General features: G+C 38.7%; 1 protein-coding gene across 1 annotated transcript in view; it reads left to right on the forward strand.

Annotated features, from left to right (window-relative positions):
• The window catches only part of LOC140137251 (ATP-binding cassette sub-family C member 4-like), a 108,571-nt gene that overhangs the window by 13,895 nt on the left and 75,393 nt on the right, over positions 1 to 19,283 (forward strand). The window contains 7 exon segments of the mRNA XM_072158898.1: positions 8,717 to 8,966; positions 12,986 to 13,114; positions 14,206 to 14,295; positions 15,137 to 15,328; positions 16,769 to 16,950; positions 17,912 to 18,008; positions 18,229 to 18,402. Coding sequence (XP_072014999.1) covers positions 8,717 to 8,966; positions 12,986 to 13,114; positions 14,206 to 14,295; positions 15,137 to 15,328; positions 16,769 to 16,950; positions 17,912 to 18,008; positions 18,229 to 18,402 — 1,114 coding nt within the window.

The raw sequence follows: 19,283 nt of genomic DNA on the forward strand, positions 1-19,283 counted from the left end.
ACTTATCTTTTGCCTTCCAGATCAGAGATTTTTCGGATCTTGCTGACATCCTATCCCCTTGTTTTCAATTTGACTCTATCCATCTATGGTAATCGCTTAATTGATGTATTTATGATCGCTACTTACATCATCACAACTACTAACTTCAGGACCGCCTCTGTGTATGTGGTTGTTTCTTATTGTGTAATATTGAGACATTCATTTCTGAAGCGATTCCCACAGGGTGTACAGTTTCTGGTTGAAACCAGGATTTCTTGTCAGAGAATTCAGGTAAATAGTGATCAAGATATTGCTTATCTTCAATTGAGTCAGTGATATAAACATGGGGCCATTTTCTCACAGTCTTGGTCTGAGTTAGAATGAATGAGCATGAAATAAAGAAGATGTCAGTTGAAATCCAAACACCCTGTATGGAATACATGACCTTAATCTCCTACACATGGGGTGTAGATTTCAAATGGAATCACCCATTCAGGTAGCCCCATTTGAAATTCATACTCCCTCTGTGGAAGATTAAGTTCAAGTCTTCCATGGGGGTTTAGGGATTTCAACTGGAATAGCCCATTGTTAAACCAGCCTTTTGACTGATTTATAATGACTGCAACATATAAAACATACATACATGGAACATACTTTTTGGAGCAGCTAAATGCCAATCCATCACAGTTTGCAACCGTAGAGATTCTGTAGGCATTCATACTAGCCTCCAATTCTTTGGTGCAAAGCTCTCAGAGGCAGATAGTGTGGAACTTCTAGTTGGTCTCACCCTCAGCAGAGATTTATCTTTGAACTCTGTTATAACCAAGATGGCAAAGACAGCAGCCCAGCTAGCGCACTGGTCTGCTTCGCCGTGCTGCACCCTACCTGGTGCCTGCTCAGTGAGCCATAATTTATAAAAGTGTGGTCAGATCTAAGATGGAGTATGCTAACACAGCATGGCATGGAGCTACTCCTACATCACTGTCAAAGCTAGATGCAGTCCAGAGGCATGTCATTCGTATCATAGATCTCCCTGGGGAAGAACCCTCCTCTCTTCAAAGTCAGCCTTTGGCCAGGTAGAGCAGTTGGTGCCACTACTATGTTCCATTGAATGTTCTATGGGAATGCTCCTGAGTTACTATGCCAACTACTTCCTGACCACCTCCAGACTGACCCTCATCTTTGCCGCTCAGGTAGATCACATAGTATGTCTCAAAGATGTCATGGGCGGCAGTGCGCATATGTCTCAGAGAAATTGGCTTTTTTTTTTCTTTACAAAAATGCTTGTAAATTTTTTTAAAAAGCATTTGAAGAGTTCAGATGTAAAAAGTGATGTATATCCATTTTTCTTGATTTGAGATATGATTGTTTAACCTAAAGCCAAGAATTTTCTGCTTTACAAATGCTAAATTCCGCTTTTCTCCGCTTTGTAATTTTAGCACATTTCTGACATAATGTCACGAACCCCTCACGGAAATATCCTGCGCCTCCTCGAGCCACTTCCGGTCCTGCCGGGACTCGAACCCACGACCCTGGGTTTAAGAGGCGAAGGCCAGCGATAGACCAAAAGAGGACTTCCCGTCAGGTCTATAACACTAACGCACTTTACCTCCGTGACATGCCCCCCTCCTCGTAAGCGCGTCCTCGCGCCTTACTTCCTCTCTGTTTAAACTGGTCGCCTTGATACAAGGCATACTCGGCCAGACTGGTCGCCTTGATACAAGGCATACTCGCCAGCCATTTTTGTGAACGCCTAACCCTTTCCGATGGTGATCCCCTGGTGTTAAGAAACACCAGGGACCACCGCTGCCACCATTTTTGTCACGTAACCCTCACGGAAATATCCTGCGCCTCCTCGAGCCACTTCCGGTCCTGCCGGACTCGAACCCACGACCCTGGGTTTAAGAGGCGAAAGGCTTAGCGTGATAGACCAAAAGAGGACTTCCCGTCAGGTCTATAACACTAACGCACTTTACCTCCGTAACAATAATAACATTTTAAATTGTTTGCAAACAATCCAAGAATAAACTGATTAAAAAGCCCGGCCAATGTGACGATCATTGAGATGTTGCAAAGTTGGGATGGGTGATTGGATATCATGGCTGCAATGGGAGGTAGGACAAGCGTTGTACGGTAAATCTATGACGGATTTTACTTTATTTTGAAGACCCATTTCATTTAGTAGTTTATTTATTTATTTTCAATTGTATTTTTTTTCTTTTTCTAGGTCATATTTGCTTATTTTGTTCTCAGAAATGCATTTTCCGCTTTACCTCCAATTCCGCGATTTTCGCGGAATTTCCGCAACGCGGAGAATTCTTGGCTTTAGTTTAACCCCATGAGAACTACCTGCTGATTGGCCAAAATGAATATTGTGTCCAATTTTGAACCAATCAAGGAGGGTATTAATAAGATCATCTGCAAATGCAAGTTACAGCCTAGTTATAATTGGCAACTGAAATAAGCATCAAAAATGAGGTTAGATGACCAGTAGTGTCCAGCAGCGGGTTAATTGTAAGAATTAATTGTTCTTTCTTTCTTATTAACTATATTCAGTTTCCTCTTGTAGTGAGCAATTGTTCCCTATTGTGTTTATTTGTTCTTGAGCAGGATGCTTATAGCCACATTACCTACTTTATTTGAGATATAGACAAATAATTTGTCTTTTGTCTTCCAGATCAGAGATTTTTCGGATCTTGCTGACATCCTATACCCTTGTTTTCAATTTGACTCTATCCATCTATGGTAATCGTTTAATTGATGTATTTATGATCGCTACATACATCATCACAACTACTAACTTCAGGACCGCCTCTGTGTATGTGGTTGTTTCTTATTGTGTAATATTGAGACGTTCATTTCTGAAGCGAATCCCACAGGGTGTACAGTTTCTGGTTGAAACCAGGATTTCTTGTCAGAGAATTCAGGTAAATAGTGATCAAGATATTGCTTATCTTCAATTGAGTCAGTGATATAAACATGGGGCCATTTTCTCACAGTCTTGGTCTGAGTTAGAATGAATGAGCATGAAATGTTCAAGATGTCCAGTTGAAATCCAAACACCCCTGTATGGAATACATGACCTTAATCTCCTACACATGGGGTGTAGATTTCAAATGGAATCACCCATTCAGGTAGCCCCATTTGAAATTCATACTCCCTCTGTGGAAGATTAAGTTCAAGTCTTCCATGGGGTTTAGGGATTTCAACTGGAATAGCCCATTGTTTAACCAGCCTTTTGACTGATTTATAATGACTGCAACATATAAAACATACATGGAACATACTTTTCGGAGCAGCTAAATGCCAATCCATCACAGTTTGCAACCGCAGAGATTCTGTAGGCATTCATACTAGCCTCCAATTCTTTGGTGCAAAGCTCTCAGAGGCAGATAGTGTGGAACTTCTAGTTGGTCTCACCCTCAGCAGAGATTTATCTTTGAACTCTGTTATAACCAAGATGGCAAAGACAGCAGCCCAGCTAGCGACTGGTCTGAGCCACGTGCTGCACCCTACCTGGTGCCTGCTCAGTGAGCCATAATTTATAAAAGTGTGGTCAGATCTAAGATGGAGTATGCTAACACAGCATGGCATGGAGCTACTCCTACATCACTGTCAAAGCTAGATGCAGTCCAGAGGCATGTCATTCAGTATCATAGATCTCCCTGGGAAGAACCTCCTCTCTTCAAAGTCAGCCTTTGGCCAGGTAGAGCAGTTGGTGCCACTACTATGTTCCATTGAATGTTCTATGGGAATGCTCCTGAGTTACTATGCCAACTACTTCCTGACCACCTCCAGACTGACCCTCATCTTTGCCGCTCAGGTAGATCACATAGTATGTCTCAAAGATGTCATGGGCGGCAAAAAGTGATATGTCTCAGAGAAATTGGCTTTTTTTTTTCTTTACAAAAATGCTTGTAAATTTTTTTTAAAAGCATTTGAAGAGTTCAGATGTAAAAAGTGATGTATATCCATTTTTCTTGATTTGAGATATGATTGTTTAACCTAAAGCCAAGAATTTTCTGCTTTACAAATGCTAAATTCCGCTTTTCTCCGCTTTGTAATTTTAGCACATTTCTGACATAATAACATTTTAAATTGTTTGCAAACAATCCAAGAATAAACTGATTAAAAAGCCCGGCCAATGTGACGATCATTGAGATGTTGCAAAGTTGGGATGGGTGATTGGATATCATGGCTGCAATGGGAGGTAGGACAAGCGTGGTACGGTAAATCTATGACGGATTTTACTTTATTTTGAAGACCCATTTAATTTAGTAGTTTATTTATTTATTTTCAATTGTATTTTTTTTTCTTTTTCTAGGTCATATTTGCTTATTTTGTTCTCAGAAATGCGTTTTCCGCTTTACCTCCGAATTCCGTGATTTTCGCGGAATTTCCGCAACGCGGAGAATTCTTGGCTTTAGTTTAACCCCATGAGAACTACCTGCTGATTGGCCAAAATGAATATTGTGTCCAATTTTGAACCAATCAAGGAGGGTATTAATAAGATCATCTGCAAATGCAAGTTACAGCCTAGTTATAATTGGCAACTAAAATAAGCATCAAAAATGAGGTTAGATGACCAGTAGTGTCCAGCGGTTAATTGTAAGAATTAATTGTTCTTTCTTTCTTATTAACTATATTCAGTTTCCTCTTGTAGTGAGCAATTGTTCCCTATTGTGTTTATTTGTTCTTGAGCAGGATGCTTATAGCCACATTACCTACTTTATTTGAGATATAGACAAATAATTTGTCTTTTGTCTTCCAGATCAGAGATTTTTCGGATCTTGCTGACATCCTATACCCTTGTTTTCAATTTGACTCTATCCATCTATGGTAATCGTTTAATTGATGTATTTATGATCGCTACATACATCATCACAACTACTAACTTCAGGACCGCTCTGTGTATGTGGTTGTTTCTTATTGTGTAATATTGAGACGTTCATTTCTGAAGCGAATCCCACAGGGTGTACAGTTTCTGGTTGAAACCAGGATTTCTTGTCAGAGAATTCAGGTAAATAGTGATCATATCTCAAATCAAGATATAAACATGGGGCCATTTTCTCACAGTCTTGGTCTGAGTTAGAATGAATGAGCATGAAATGTTCAAGATGTCCAGTTGAAATCCAAACACCCCTGTATGGAATACATGACCTTAATCTCCTACACATGGGGGTGTAGATTTCAAATGGAATCACCCATTCAGGTAGCCCCATTTGAAATTCATACTCCCTCTGTGGAAGATTAAGTTCAAGTCTTCCATGGGGTTTAGGGATTTCAACTGGAATAGCCCATTGTTTAACCAGCCTTTTGACTGATTTATAATGACTGCAACATATAAAACATACATGGAACATACTTTTCGGAGCAGCTAAATGCCAATCCATCACAGTTTGCAACCGCAGAGATTCTGTAGGCATTCATACTAGCCTCCAATTCTTTGGTGCAAAGCTCTCAGAGGCAGATAGTGTGGAACTTCTAGTTGGTCTCACCCTCAGCAGAGATTTATCTTTGAACTCTGTTATAACCAAGATGGCAAAGACAGCAGCCCAGCTAGCGACTGGTCTGCTTCACGTGCTGCACCCTACCTGGTGCCTGCTCAGTGAGCCATAATTTATAAAAGTGTGGTCAGATCTAAGATGGAGTATGCTAACACAGCATGGCATGGAGCTACTCCTACATCACTGTCAAAGCTAGATGCAGTCCAGAGGCATGTCATTCAGATCATAGATCTCCTGGGAAGAACCCTCCTCTCTTCAAAGTCAGCCTTTGGCCAGGTAGAGCAGTTGGTGCCACTACTATGTTCCATTGAATGTTCTATGGGAATGCTCCTGAGTTACTATGCCAACTACTTCCTGACCACCTCCAGACTGACCTCATCTTTGTCACCAGGTAGATCACATAGTATGTCTCAAAGATGTCATGGGTGCAGTGCGCATATGTCTCAGAGAAATTGGCTTTTTTTTTTTTTTACAAAAAATGCTTGTAAATTTTTTTTAAAAGCATTTGAAGAGTTCAGATGTAAAAAGTGATGTATATCCATTTTTCTTGATTTGAGATATGATTGTTTAACCTAAAGCCAAGAATTTTCTGCTTTACAAATGCTAAATTCCGCTTTTCTCCGCTTTGTAATTTTAGCACATTTCTGACATAATAACATTTTAAATTGTTTGCAAACAATCCAAGAATAAACTGATTAAAAAGCCCGGCCAATGTGACGATCATTGAGATGTTGCAAAGTTGGGATGGGTGATTGGATATCATGGCTGCAATGGGAGGTAGGACAAGCGTTGTACGGTAAATCTATGACGGATTTTACTTTATTTTGAAGACCCATTTAATTTAGTAGTTTATTTATTTATTTTCAATTGTATTTTTTTTCTTTTTCTAGGTCATATTTGCTTATTTTGTTCTCAGAAATGCGTTTTCCGCTTTACCTCCGAATTCCGTGATTTTCGCGGAATTTCCGCAACGCGGAGAATTCTTGGCTTTAGTTTAACCCCATGAGAACTACCTGCTGATTGGCCAAAATGAATATTGTGTCCAATTTTGAACCAATCAAGGAGGGTATTAATAAGATCATCTGCAAATGCAAGTTACAGCCTAGTTATAATTGGCAACTAAAATAAGCATCAAAAATGAGGTTAGATGACCAGTAGTGTCCAGCGGGTTAATTGTAAGAATTAATTGTTCTTTCTTTCTTATTAACTATATTCAGTTTCCTCTTGTAGTGAGCAATTGTTCCCTATTGTGTTTATTTGTTCTTGAGCAGGATGCTTATAGCCACATTACCTACTTTATTTGAGATATAGACAAATAATTTGTCTTTTGTCTTCCAGATCAGAGATTTTTCGGATCTTGCTGACATCCTATCCCCTTGTTTTCAATTTGACTCTATCCATCTATGGTAATCGTTTAATTGATGTATTTATGATCGCTACATACATCATCACAACTACTAACTTCAGGACCGCCTCTGTGTATGTGGTTGTTTCTTATTGTGTAATATTGAGACGTTCATTTCTGAAGCGAATCCCACAGGGTGTACAGTTTCTGGTTGAAACCAGGATTTCTTGTCAGAGAATTCAGGTAAATAGTGATCAAGATATTGCTTATCTTCAATTGAGTCAGTGATATAAACATGGGGCCATTTTCTCACAGTCTTGGTCTGAGTTAGAATGAATGAGCATGAAATGTTAAAGATGTCCAGTTGAAATCCAGACACCCCTGTATGGAATACATGACCTTAATATCCTACATGGGGGTGTAGATTTCAAATGGAATCACCCATTCAGGTAGCCCCATTTGAAATTCATACTCCCTCTGTGGAAGATTAAGTTCAAGTCTTCCATGGGGTTTAGGGATTTCAACTGGAATAGCCCATTGTTTAACCAGCCTTTTGACTGATTTATAATGACTGCAACATATAAAACATACATACATGGAACATACTTTTCGGAGCAGCTAAATGCCAATCCATCACAGTTTGCAACCGCAGAGATTCTGTAGGCATTCATACTAGCCTCCAATTCTTTGGTGCAAAGCTCTCAGAGGCAGATAGTGTGGAACTTCTAGTTGGTCTCACCCTCAGCAGAGATTTATCTTTGAACTCTGTTATAACCAAGATGGCAAAGACAGCAGCCCAGCTAGCGACTGGTCTGCTTTCACTGTGCTGCACCCTACCTGGTGCCTGCTCAGTGAGCCATAATTTATAAAAGTGTGGTCAGATCTAAGATGGAGTATGCTAACACAGAATGGCATGGAGCTACTCCTACATCACTGTCAAAGCTAGATGCAGTCCAGAGGCGTGCCATCCGCATCATAGATCTCCCTGGGGAAGAACCCTCCTCTCTTCAAATTCAGCCTTTGGCCCACCGTAGAGCAGTTGGTGCCACTACTATGTTCCATTGAATGTTCTATGGGAATGCTCCTGAGTTACTATGCAAACTACTTCCTGACCACCTCCAGACTGACCCTCATCTTTGCCGCTCAGGTAGATCACACGGCCTTGCAGCTCAAATCCCAAGATCTAACCTTGTTAGTCATGAGCGGTCCTAGCCCACACATGGAATGCACTCCCGCCTCACATTCCAGGAATTGTGAAATGAACCAGCTTCAAAAAGGAGGTTAACAGCTATCTAGGCACCAACTCATCAGCTTTATCGTAATGATAACAGCTGTTAATGCCTTGATATGTCTTGACATAAAAATAAAATATAGCATTTGAGCCATTTTTAATTTACATATTTCAGCTGTTTTTCAGGCTAAAATAATGTTAAGGCCTATTTGTCTGAAATCCATTGTCTGAAATTCATATAAAGAACAATGGAGTGTGCAGGTTTTCAAAACTGGAGGGGCCATGGATCTTGATCCCCCGACTGTTCCATATCTTTCTGCCCTCCCGCCCAGCCCCTTCTGCCCCACCCCTTCTGCCCCACCCAAGAGAGTGGTCACTTGTTGAATCGTGTAACTCTAACATTACCCTAATTCTAGACTCTAACCTAACTCTAACCACTAGCCTCTATGCTAACTCTAACCCATCCCCATTGCTTTACACATTATTCGTTTCGACATTCGCACATGATGTAAATTCAGACTCAATTCAGGCCTGATTGTTTGGAAAGATGTCAATATCACTGAGTCAAAAGAAGATAACTAAAATGATAAATAGCTTAATTTGTTTTTGTTATCATATTTTTTTTTCATTTCCTTTTATTTTTTACTAAATTAGGTCAGAAATTGCCAAGATTCTCCTTGCAACATACCCACTTGCATTCAACATGTGTTTGGGTCTCTATGGCAACCGCCTCTTTGACGTTTGCATGATCATCACATATGCCTTAACCGCATCTGAAATCAAAGCATCAACAATTTTTGTTGTCATTACTTATTGTAATACACTTCGTTTATCATTTTCACGGAACTTTCCTCAAGCATTTCAAATGTATTACGAAACAAGAGTCTCATTACAACGTATTCAGGTAGGATATACGTTAACCATGTATACATGGTTGATATGATTATTTTATTATTTTTTCTAACAAAACATCATAAAATTTTCAATTCTAGACCTGGACAATACCAACAGCTCTTACACTAATATAAGCTAATATACACATACCAGTATATTTGAGCTATTTTTATGCCTCCACCGCGAGGCATACTGTTTTTGCAATGTCCGTCCTTCCGTGCTTCCGTCCATCCGTCCTTCCGTCCGGACGCTATATCTCGGCATGCATGGGCGGATTGACTTCAGATTTTCAGGATAGGTGGGTCATGGTCAAAAACTCTGGCTTCTTTTTTGGGGGTGAGGTTCAAGGTCATATACTGAGTTCAAAGGTCATTTGAGGTCAGGGGGCCCATTTTCCTTATTTACCTCTTTTCTCGGAGACTAGGGGTCGCACGTTCCTCAAACTTGGTGAGTGGGTGCATCTTGACCCCAGGCAGAACAAGTTTGTATTGGATAGTGGCTCAAGGTCACCTGAGGTCATCCAGGGGTCATCTGAGGTCAAATGAGCAAAAACTGTCGTATGGCCATGATACTTGGTAGGTACAGTCAACATTTAGAGCCCAATTTTGGGGTCATCTGGGGTCACCCAGGGGTCATCTGAGGTCAAATTAGTAAAAACTGTCATATGGGCATGAAACTTGGTGGGTACAGTCAACATTCAGAGCGAAATTTTTGAAGGTTATTTTGGGGTCACCCTGGGGTCATCTGAGGTCAAATTTGTAAAAACTGTCATATGGGCATGAAATTTGGTGGGTACAGTCAACATTTAGAGCCAAATTTTGGAAGGTCATTTCGGAGTCATCCGAGGTCATCAGGGGTCATCTGAGGTCAAATTAGTACAAACAGTCACACAGGCAGGAAACTTTGTGGGCATAAGGGTTCATACCACTAAATCCGCCTGTGAAGCGGTTTCCGGTAAAAGTTTATCACGACTATAGTCCCAACTTTGCATAAAAATTGTGCAAAATCGGTACAATATTAACAATTTTAGTGTTGCAAATCGTGTTTTGCTAGAACTTGTGAATGTGATCTCTACTAATTTGAACAGAAAACGCAAAAATTTGAGTGATGTTTACGATGATGAGCGCATTAACACACGAGGTCAAAACGCTGTTAGCAGTCGGACGTAAACACGGGAAAATCGGGCCTTTTTATATAGCGCTATTTTTCTCAAAAAGTAGACCTAAAATATGGTGTCATTTTCAGATATGTTATGCAGAATTTTGTTCTGATTAAGATGATATCAAATATATATTTCAAAGTAAGACGAACTCGACTTATAGCCTAAAACATGACCCCTATTTTGCACGTAAAGTCTATGGAAAGCTATTTTGTGGCATGTACCCTTTAAGGAGCAATTCCATGCGTTTTCCGCGCGTCTTTTTCTATTTAAAATGCATGCGAAGAAATGAGGAAGGACATCAACAAGCGCGTGCATGGACGCCGCCATGTTTTTCGCTGTACGTGCGTTTTCCGCGGATAGGCTTACTTTTATTTCCAATTTAATAAAAGTTCCGATTTTGGTAGAAGTTTGAAACCTTTTGATATGAATAATGAAGAGTTTCAAAATATTGAAAACATTGTTTATTGGTGTTTAAATTACAAAGAGGTTTTTCAAATTCATTGTTCTTTTTTAGCTATTTTTTTTGTCATTTAAACTCAAGTTTTGGCCTTCATATTTAATAAAATTGCATAAAAAATTAGATTTTAAGATATTTATGTTTCTAGTTTGCTTCATTGATACCACTGTTCAGTATTGTAAATTGTTATAACACTCAAAGTTAAATTCATATTAATATTTAATTTGAAATAGCCATTCATTACATATGGTTTTTGGACAAAACGGGTTCAAAACGGGAGCTGGAGGGGGGGGTAGGCCTATTTGATTGTCATTGTTTGACTTGTTAAATATTCTGCACGCACTTATAATGTTTTAATTTTGAAGTTATGTACTTGTAGAAGATGTTAAAGTGACTATTATTCTTAACATCAATTGTTATCTTCATGAAAATTACAAATCTGCAACTATAGTATGCTCAAAGGCCAAAATGACTTAAAATGGCAATTGTCGGCTATCATGCTTGTGCTTGAAATCGACATCCTGTCTAAAGTATGAAAGAAAATAACCCACTTTTTCTAACAATTAATTTGAAATGTAGTGAAAAAGATAACAAAATCATTTTCAAGGCCTAAAAACGATGTTTTAGCCTCTTCAAGGGTTCATACCACTAAACCGCCTGTGAAGCGGTTTCCGTAAAAGTTTATCACGACTATAGTCCCAACTTTGCATAAAAATTGTGCAAAATCGGTACAATATTAACAATTTTAGTGTTGCAAATCGTGTTTTGCTAGAACTTGTGAATGTGATCTCTACTAATTTGAACAGAAAACGCATAAAAATTTGAGTGATGTTTACGATGATGAGCGATGAACACACGAGGTCAAAACGCCGTTAGCAGTCGGACGTAAACACGGGAAAATCGGGCCTTTTTATATAGCGCTATTTTTCTCAAAAAGTAGACCTAAAATATGGTGTCATTTTCAGATATGTTATGCAGAATTTTGTTCTGATTAAGATGATATCAAATATATATTTCAAAGTAAGACGAATCGACTTATAGCCTAAAACGTGACCCCTATTTTGCACGTAAAGTCTATGGAAAGCTATTTTGTGGCATGTACCCATAATCAATATTTAGAGCCAAATTTTTGTTAGGTCATTTTGGGGTCACCAGGGGTCATCTGAGATCAAATTAGTAAAAACTAGCATATGGGCATGAAACTTGGTGGGTACAATCAACATTTAGAGCCAAATTTTTGGGAGGTCAATTACAGAATCATACACTTGATATAGCTGTCTTTTTAACCAATCAAAAGGTCAAGAAATAGGAAAAAAAAATTGAGGGTGCTATTTACATTTATTTTACATTTATTTTAAATTTAATTCAGCCAAATAATCAGTGGCGTAACTACGGGGGCAACATGCACCGGGCGCTACCACTAGGGGGCGCCAAATCGGTCTCACTTAAAAAAATACCATTTGGCATGCACATAGACGTAGATCCCAGGGGGATGGGGGATAATCCCCCCTAATATTTGCCAGGGGATGGTCCATACAATCACCCCCTCCCGCAAATGTTGAGGCCTGTATATGGGTTTCTGATAGAATTAACCTTATATTTGGCCATTTTAGGCCCAGAATTGCAAAATTCATGCATATTTATCCCACTTTTGCACCATATTTCATCAGTTTAACTTCAAAATGGCATTCAGATAAAAACTTTTTGGACAATTTCCTTTTGTCTACTGCTTGTAAAATTCAGACAACATTTAAGATAAATAGCACCATCAATGATAACATTTAGTTAAAAATAACTATAGTTCTACATCAAACAATGGTTACTAATAAAATTATAAAAAGCACAGTGAATTACATGTACAGGTATAAACACACAAGCCTCAGCACACTTTACCGATATTCACTGACCACTGCAGTCCACCATATAAACCATTTAGCAACAATGAGGGAGCGCACCCTATACATACCACAATTAACCATCACAGCCAGGATCACCTCCCTTATATGGGTAACCAAGACAATGTAGTTAGCTCATTGCCCAGGGGAATTTCAATTTAACTCAATTATTCCACAAGAACATGCATCAATAACAAAATTACAGAATCATACACTTGATATAGGCGTCTTTTTAACCAATCAAAATAGTTGCCAATTATACGGCCGATAATGCCCATGCAATTGACCTTTTCGGTAAATCCCATAAGCCTTTGCGAGTACACCTGAGAACTCCCCCTTTTGCGTCACGCCGATCTGCGCCCATGCGCACATCGCTTATCGAACATCGTTACTGCGCATTGCAAGTCAGCGTGATGTCAAATGACGAGTTCTCAGATGTACTCGCAAAGGCTTATGGGATTTACCGAAAAGGTCAATTAACTATACATACAAATTGCCAATTTCTTGTACCACAGAAATTTCTACTGTTAGATGAGTTAGAAGTAGAACCCGTCCAGAAAGCAGTGAATGGAGATATTATTAGAAAACCCAAAGTAGAGAACCCAGGGATTACTGCAGTCAATCTGCAAGGGTCATGGGAAGAGGTAAGTTGTGTGTAACATTATAACCTGAGTCAAACTGTGTAGACTCTCAATCATCTGGGTATGTTGAAATTAAGATATAATTTAAATCTGGTCAACCAGATATACCTATTTTTGACATTCAAACCAATGTTGCGACTGAAACCTTCAGTCTTCAACTGGGTTGTGATGAGTACTGGACACGTCTGGTATAGATGACAATCGGCGAGGAATATGTCCTTATGATTCTGTCCCAGTCGTGTGAAAGTTTGGCCCGGACGCCTCCTCCATGGTTGAGGGATGGTAGCTCCGCCCTCACCCAGATAGCCTCTAAATTTAATTTAATTTAAATTTGCTCAATATTTTTGGTTTTTAAGTGTGTCACAGTATTTAAAATATAAAAACACTGTCCAATGAGACGGTATATCTTAAGGGACACTGTAATTGGTGATGTGGAATCACAGAACAATGGTTAATCATGTAAGTAGTATATTAGAAGAAATTATAGCTGTGTGTCCAATAAGATCTCTCTTTTACTAAGGACACTATTGGTATTGACAAAAAATCAAGAAAAAAAATCAACTCTGGTTTACAGGTCTTTCAAGACCAAAGTTCATTTGATTTTGGCCAGATCTGTGTATTAACATTTGCATGCACTTTATGCATTTTTATCAATATAGTCCTTTTGGGAGTATTTCAGCATGACTGTAATTTTGTATCCCTTGAAAATTAAACCTGGTACACAACTGAAGAACTAAACAAATAGTGTATGTTATAATTATGATAAACTTATTCACACTGTATTGAAATTCTGTCTACAAGCATATATGCCTCGAAACGAGGTTTTTTTGATGAAACAGACTACCAGACACCCTCCACAAAAACATTAAAGTAGATTGGTCATACAATAATACATATTTGTACAGCCCACCGTATCAGCAAAATGAGCAAATATAATGTATTTGTGGAGGGTGTCTGCCTTTCATCTCTTTCATCAATAGAGGTATATATGCTTTTAGATGAAGACGTGAAGACTTGTGTCACTCTTCTTGTAAATTTTGTAATTTGTACTTTATTTCAATCCACAAACTTGATGTTTTTGTACTTTATTTCAGGACAAAAGTAATCCAATATTGCAATTCCTTAATTTTGATGTACCTCAAGGAAACCTTATGGCAGTAGTGGGACCTGTTGGCTCAGGCAAAGTAAGTGATAGTCAATTCTGGAAAAAAGTGTTATTTAATTAAAAATGATTGTATATCCCTTCATTTTACTGAAGGATCCAAACTTGCATTTGCCTCGGAGAATTACGTGTCATAGCAAACTTAATTTAAAACGTGGCAACCGAGGCCAGGGGGCTATCATATTCTTCAGAAGGGGGGTCCCAAATTTACAAAAAGTTGGCGTCATTAAAATTGCGACCCTCCTATTTCGGGAACAAAAATGTTATGACCCCTACCACCGAAACACCTTACCCCCTTACCCCCTAAAACAGGATTGTATTTAAATAAGTCTTTTGAATAAAATAAAGACACTATCTGTGGTCATCTTAGACTCCTGGTCATCAAAAAATTTTATGACCCCCTATTTTTTCTTTCCAAAAATTATGACACCTGTATTTTTGGCCCCCCCCTACCGAAGAAAATGATAGCCCCTTAATACTAGAACTAATAGGCCAACAAGGCATGATGAATGGTCTTTTTTTGTTACTATGGGCAATGCTGAAACCAGTCATTCTCTATCTACATTGTATAAAGTACCTGTTTTAAGCTTGAGATCTTGAGAAAAGAATAGATTCATAAAGACAACTAGACCCCAATTGTACTTTATAAGTGTATTAATGTCCAAACAATCTAGCAGACATATGAAGCCAGTTAGTTATATCAAGGAAACCTATTAATAATTAAAGAAAAAATTGCTATATGAATTCAAGGCTCCACAATTCTTGCTTATTTGTATGTTATTCGCACTCCTCCTGCCAAGGCCAAGGAAAATTCTATGGAGGAATATCAATATCTTGTTATGTTTTTGTTGTTTGCATTGCAGTCCTCACTACTTATGGCTCTATTGAAGGAGTTACCAGGCATATCAGGGAAAGCCAGCGTGCGAGGAAGGATCGCTTATGTATCACAGGAACCATGGGTGTTTAGTGGCACAGTCAGACAGAATATACTATTTGGCAAAGATTACGAGGAGAAAAGATATAAGAGGATTATCAGAGTGTGTGCCCTTGATAAGGTAAAGTCAAGAAACTTTATCACAATATTTGTACTATTCTTATCTGGGAGTAAAGACACGCAGGTGTAGGATGAACACTCAAGATGTATTGCGATGTATATTATGAAAACAATCCTTGACCCAATCACATGATGGAATGTTTTGGAAAGCATGAGGGACAAGTGATAATCTGGATTGATTTGATTGGATGTGATAATATCATGTCAATCCTCCCACAAGGCCTCATTACACTTCATCACTAATGATGGTTGCCAGGGTAACCACCACAAACAAGTCAAATATGTTTAGGGGAGCTAGTAGATTAGCTGAGAAAACTATGACCCCAAATAGGATCATCTCTCTAACTTAGTAGTGGTAGTGGTACCAGCACAATTAGTATCAAGTTCTTTGTCCAAGAGGATTTCAATATTTAATATTATTTTCAAACAATTATAGGATACTACAACTTTTGTAGAATGTACAGTGTTTCTTCCATTAAACACCCATTATATTAAAGTATGCACCCACCCAGTGACATTTCATCATGTAAAACAAATAAATAAATAAATATTAGGTTTGTATTACCATGGAAATAAAATTATACGGGTTTCATTAATACAAATGGATAGATTTAAAAGGGCATTTTATGATCCACAGCCTCATCCCCCCACTTTTCTCAAAAAAGTTGATATTTATATACTACTGGAAACCTCTGGCTACATAATGTTTATTTGCAAAATATTTTTTGCAGATTAATTCGTATAGCAAAAATATCATCAAATTTAAATTAAACTCACAAACGCAAAATCGGAATCAACTGAAATTTTGAGAATAAGCTTTTTTCGTGGATATCTACTGAAAAATGTCATAAAAAGGGAATGCTATGATCACAAAATACTTTATGCCAGTTTTTTTCACCATGGTCACCATACTAAATATCAACAAAACAGTTCTAAAAGGTTGCTATCTTTTGGTGATGCCTTCATGGAAAGCATAGATAGTGAAGTTTTAGTTTTAGTAATGTAAACAATGGGTAAAATAAGCACCCACCCAAAATGACTTACAATTCAACCTCTCTTATCTGGACCTCCTTTTATATGGATCTCTCTGTTATCTGGACATGTAATCTTCAGAGAAAAACATGTTTTTCATGTTTAGAGAACTTGATTTCATGCATTGAAGCATTTAGGACATAACTATGTGGCATTCATAACTCAAATACCATATTTCAGTGTTATTACCCCATTTGCTGCCTCAATGTTAGCACTTCAGACATTCAATGCAGAATTACATGTAATTCACTCATCCGGATTTTTCACTTATCCGGATTTTTCACTTATCCGGCCAATGCTTGGTCCCATCACAGCCGGATGAGAGAGGTTGGAATGTACTTTTAAAGCATCCTATGTGCTGTAATGGAATGAATACAATGACACTGTCAAGTTTGATTTCATCATCCAGGATATCACCCAACTAGCTGATGGTGACTCAACAATGGTAGGCGAGAGAGGTGTGACCTTGAGTGGAGGTCAAAAGGCAAGGGTGAACCTGGCCAGAGCCCTCTATGATGATGCTGATGTGTATTTATTAGATGATCCATTGAGTGCTGTAGATAGTGAAGTAGGAAGGCATATATTTGACAGGTATGTGTATGTTTGTAAGTGCTTTTTGTATTTGAGCACCTGAATGCAATATTTTATGTTAATGGACAAAAAGCAAAACATGAAGGATGGTCTGTGACTTCTCTCTAGTGCGAAGAGTCGCTAGTCCGAAGGTTCTCTAGTCCGAAGGGTCGCTAGTCCGAAGACCAAATTAAGTTCACTAATCCGAAGGTTCTCTAGTCCGAATATAGAATAATGGTTAGGGTTTAGGGTTAGCAAGCCTTATTCTATATTTGAGAACCTTATTTATTATTCGGACTAGTGAACCCTCGGACTATAGAACCCGATATTCGGACTAGCGAACCTTAGAATTCGGGCTAGCGAATGGTAAATTACTTATTCGGACTAGCAAACCTTTGGACTACAGAACCTTCGGACTAGAGAACCTTCAGACTAGAGAGATGTCGCCGGATGGTCGACAGTTTCCTATGCTAAACAGGATGTAAATACAATGCTAAAATTTAAAAGGATAAACTTTACATTTTTCAAAACAGCATTAACATTGTAAATCAGTGTCATTTCATTCAGTTATGTTCAGGCAACACAACAACTTTACTTCAGAGTACTAATTTCCATGATGCACTGAAAAACTCTTTGGTCAGACATCCTGAGAATAGAAAAGCAAGAATGACAATCAGGATTGTCAGATTTTGGTCTTTTTGATTTTTCTGTGTAGTATAGTTTAAAAATGCTATTTACATGTAAGAGGTCTCCTTTTGTTCTATAGGACAAGCCACAGTTGAGAGCACAATTTCATGTGTGGTCAGAGTGCAGCTGTATGTTGAGTGGCAATTTGTATGGTACACTAATTACATTTGGTTATTTGGCATTTTCATTTTGCATCACATGTATGTGGGTGTGTGCATACGTGTGTGGGGGGTGGGTGGTACGTACCTTATCTTATCTTCCTCAAATTTTATCTTCCTCAAATGTTGTATTTCAGGTGCATCATGGGATACCTGGAAGATAAACCCAGGATACTTGTAACCCATCAACTACAATTTCTTAGCTCAGCCAGTCAGATTCTAGTACTCAAAGAGGTAAGAACACATCAAAAAAGTTGAAATTGTGACTTGTCAAATATGATCATAAAATATTTTGTTATATGTTGATAGAATTGTAACAACTTCACGGATAATTACCTAAAACATGTATGACATATCAAGTTCAGTAAGATGCTCAGAGGTGGAGTAGATTAGAGTAATTATTAATAAATTTTTGATGAAACCTTTACTTTTGTTTCTATTCTGTTTGCTTTAGGGTAGACAAGAGGCCCTTGGAACACTCAATGAGTTACAAGCAGAAGGCATTGACTTTGCTAAACTTCTGAAAGAAGATGATGATGAAGACGAAGATGATGATGGTTTGATATCAGCAGGAAGTATAAGAAGTCGTACTGGTACGGGCAAGAGCAAAACAGGGTCAATCAAAGAAGTGAGTCATAAATATTCTCTAATTAAAAGTATTGAAAGTAATTAAAAGACACTTGTATGTATGTCTCAATTGATAATCATAACAGAAATTTAAAAATATTTATGCAATGAGACTTTGAAATTCATCCATTAAGATTTGTACATAAGGGCTAGTACTAGGCTATTACTGACATTTTGTGTGAATTATATTATTGCAGTGTTTTTTCCACTTAGTTCTTCTTCTTCTTCTACCGGTGAGTACATTCCTCTCTTCGAGAGTATCGTCGTACTGTGTGCAGTGCAAATGTGGACGAGCGGGAACACGGCTTCTAGCTGCTCATGAAGAAAAAATATATACAGGTGCAGTTGCAGACAAAGTGCGAGTAAAAAGAATCCAAGACTTGAGGACTAACGAGAGCCAGTGGACGAGATTATTTCTAAACTGGTCCAGGGATTCTGCTGACACTACGGATGCTGGGAGTCGGTTCCAGATGCAGATGACACTCGGGAAAAATGAGTACTGGTAGGCTTGAATCCTGCAGTGCTGCTGCCTGTACTGCATGTTGTGTCCTCTGGTGGTCTCGGAGGATTGGTACAGGAAAGGAGGGCCAGATGGAATGGCTACCAGACCATGAACAATGCGGTACATCATGATCATTTTGTTGTGAGCTCGCCTGTCATGAAGGGTCTTCCAGTTAAGATCTTCTAGCATGCTGGTGACACTATGCCTCTGGTCGTAGTCTGACTTGACGAACCGGGCAGCACGCCTCTGTACCATATCAATCTGATTCACAAGGTCTTTGGTTGGAGGGTCCCAGACTGATGAGGCATATTCAAGCGCTGGGCGGACGAGGTGTTGTAAGCCTTCTCCTTAATCCTGCTGGGGCGTTTCCTGAGGTTTCT

This window comes from Amphiura filiformis, chromosome 17 (assembly GCF_039555335.1).
Source record: "Amphiura filiformis chromosome 17, Afil_fr2py, whole genome shotgun sequence".
Lineage (NCBI taxonomy): Eukaryota > Metazoa > Echinodermata > Ophiuroidea > Amphilepidida > Amphiuridae > Amphiura > Amphiura filiformis.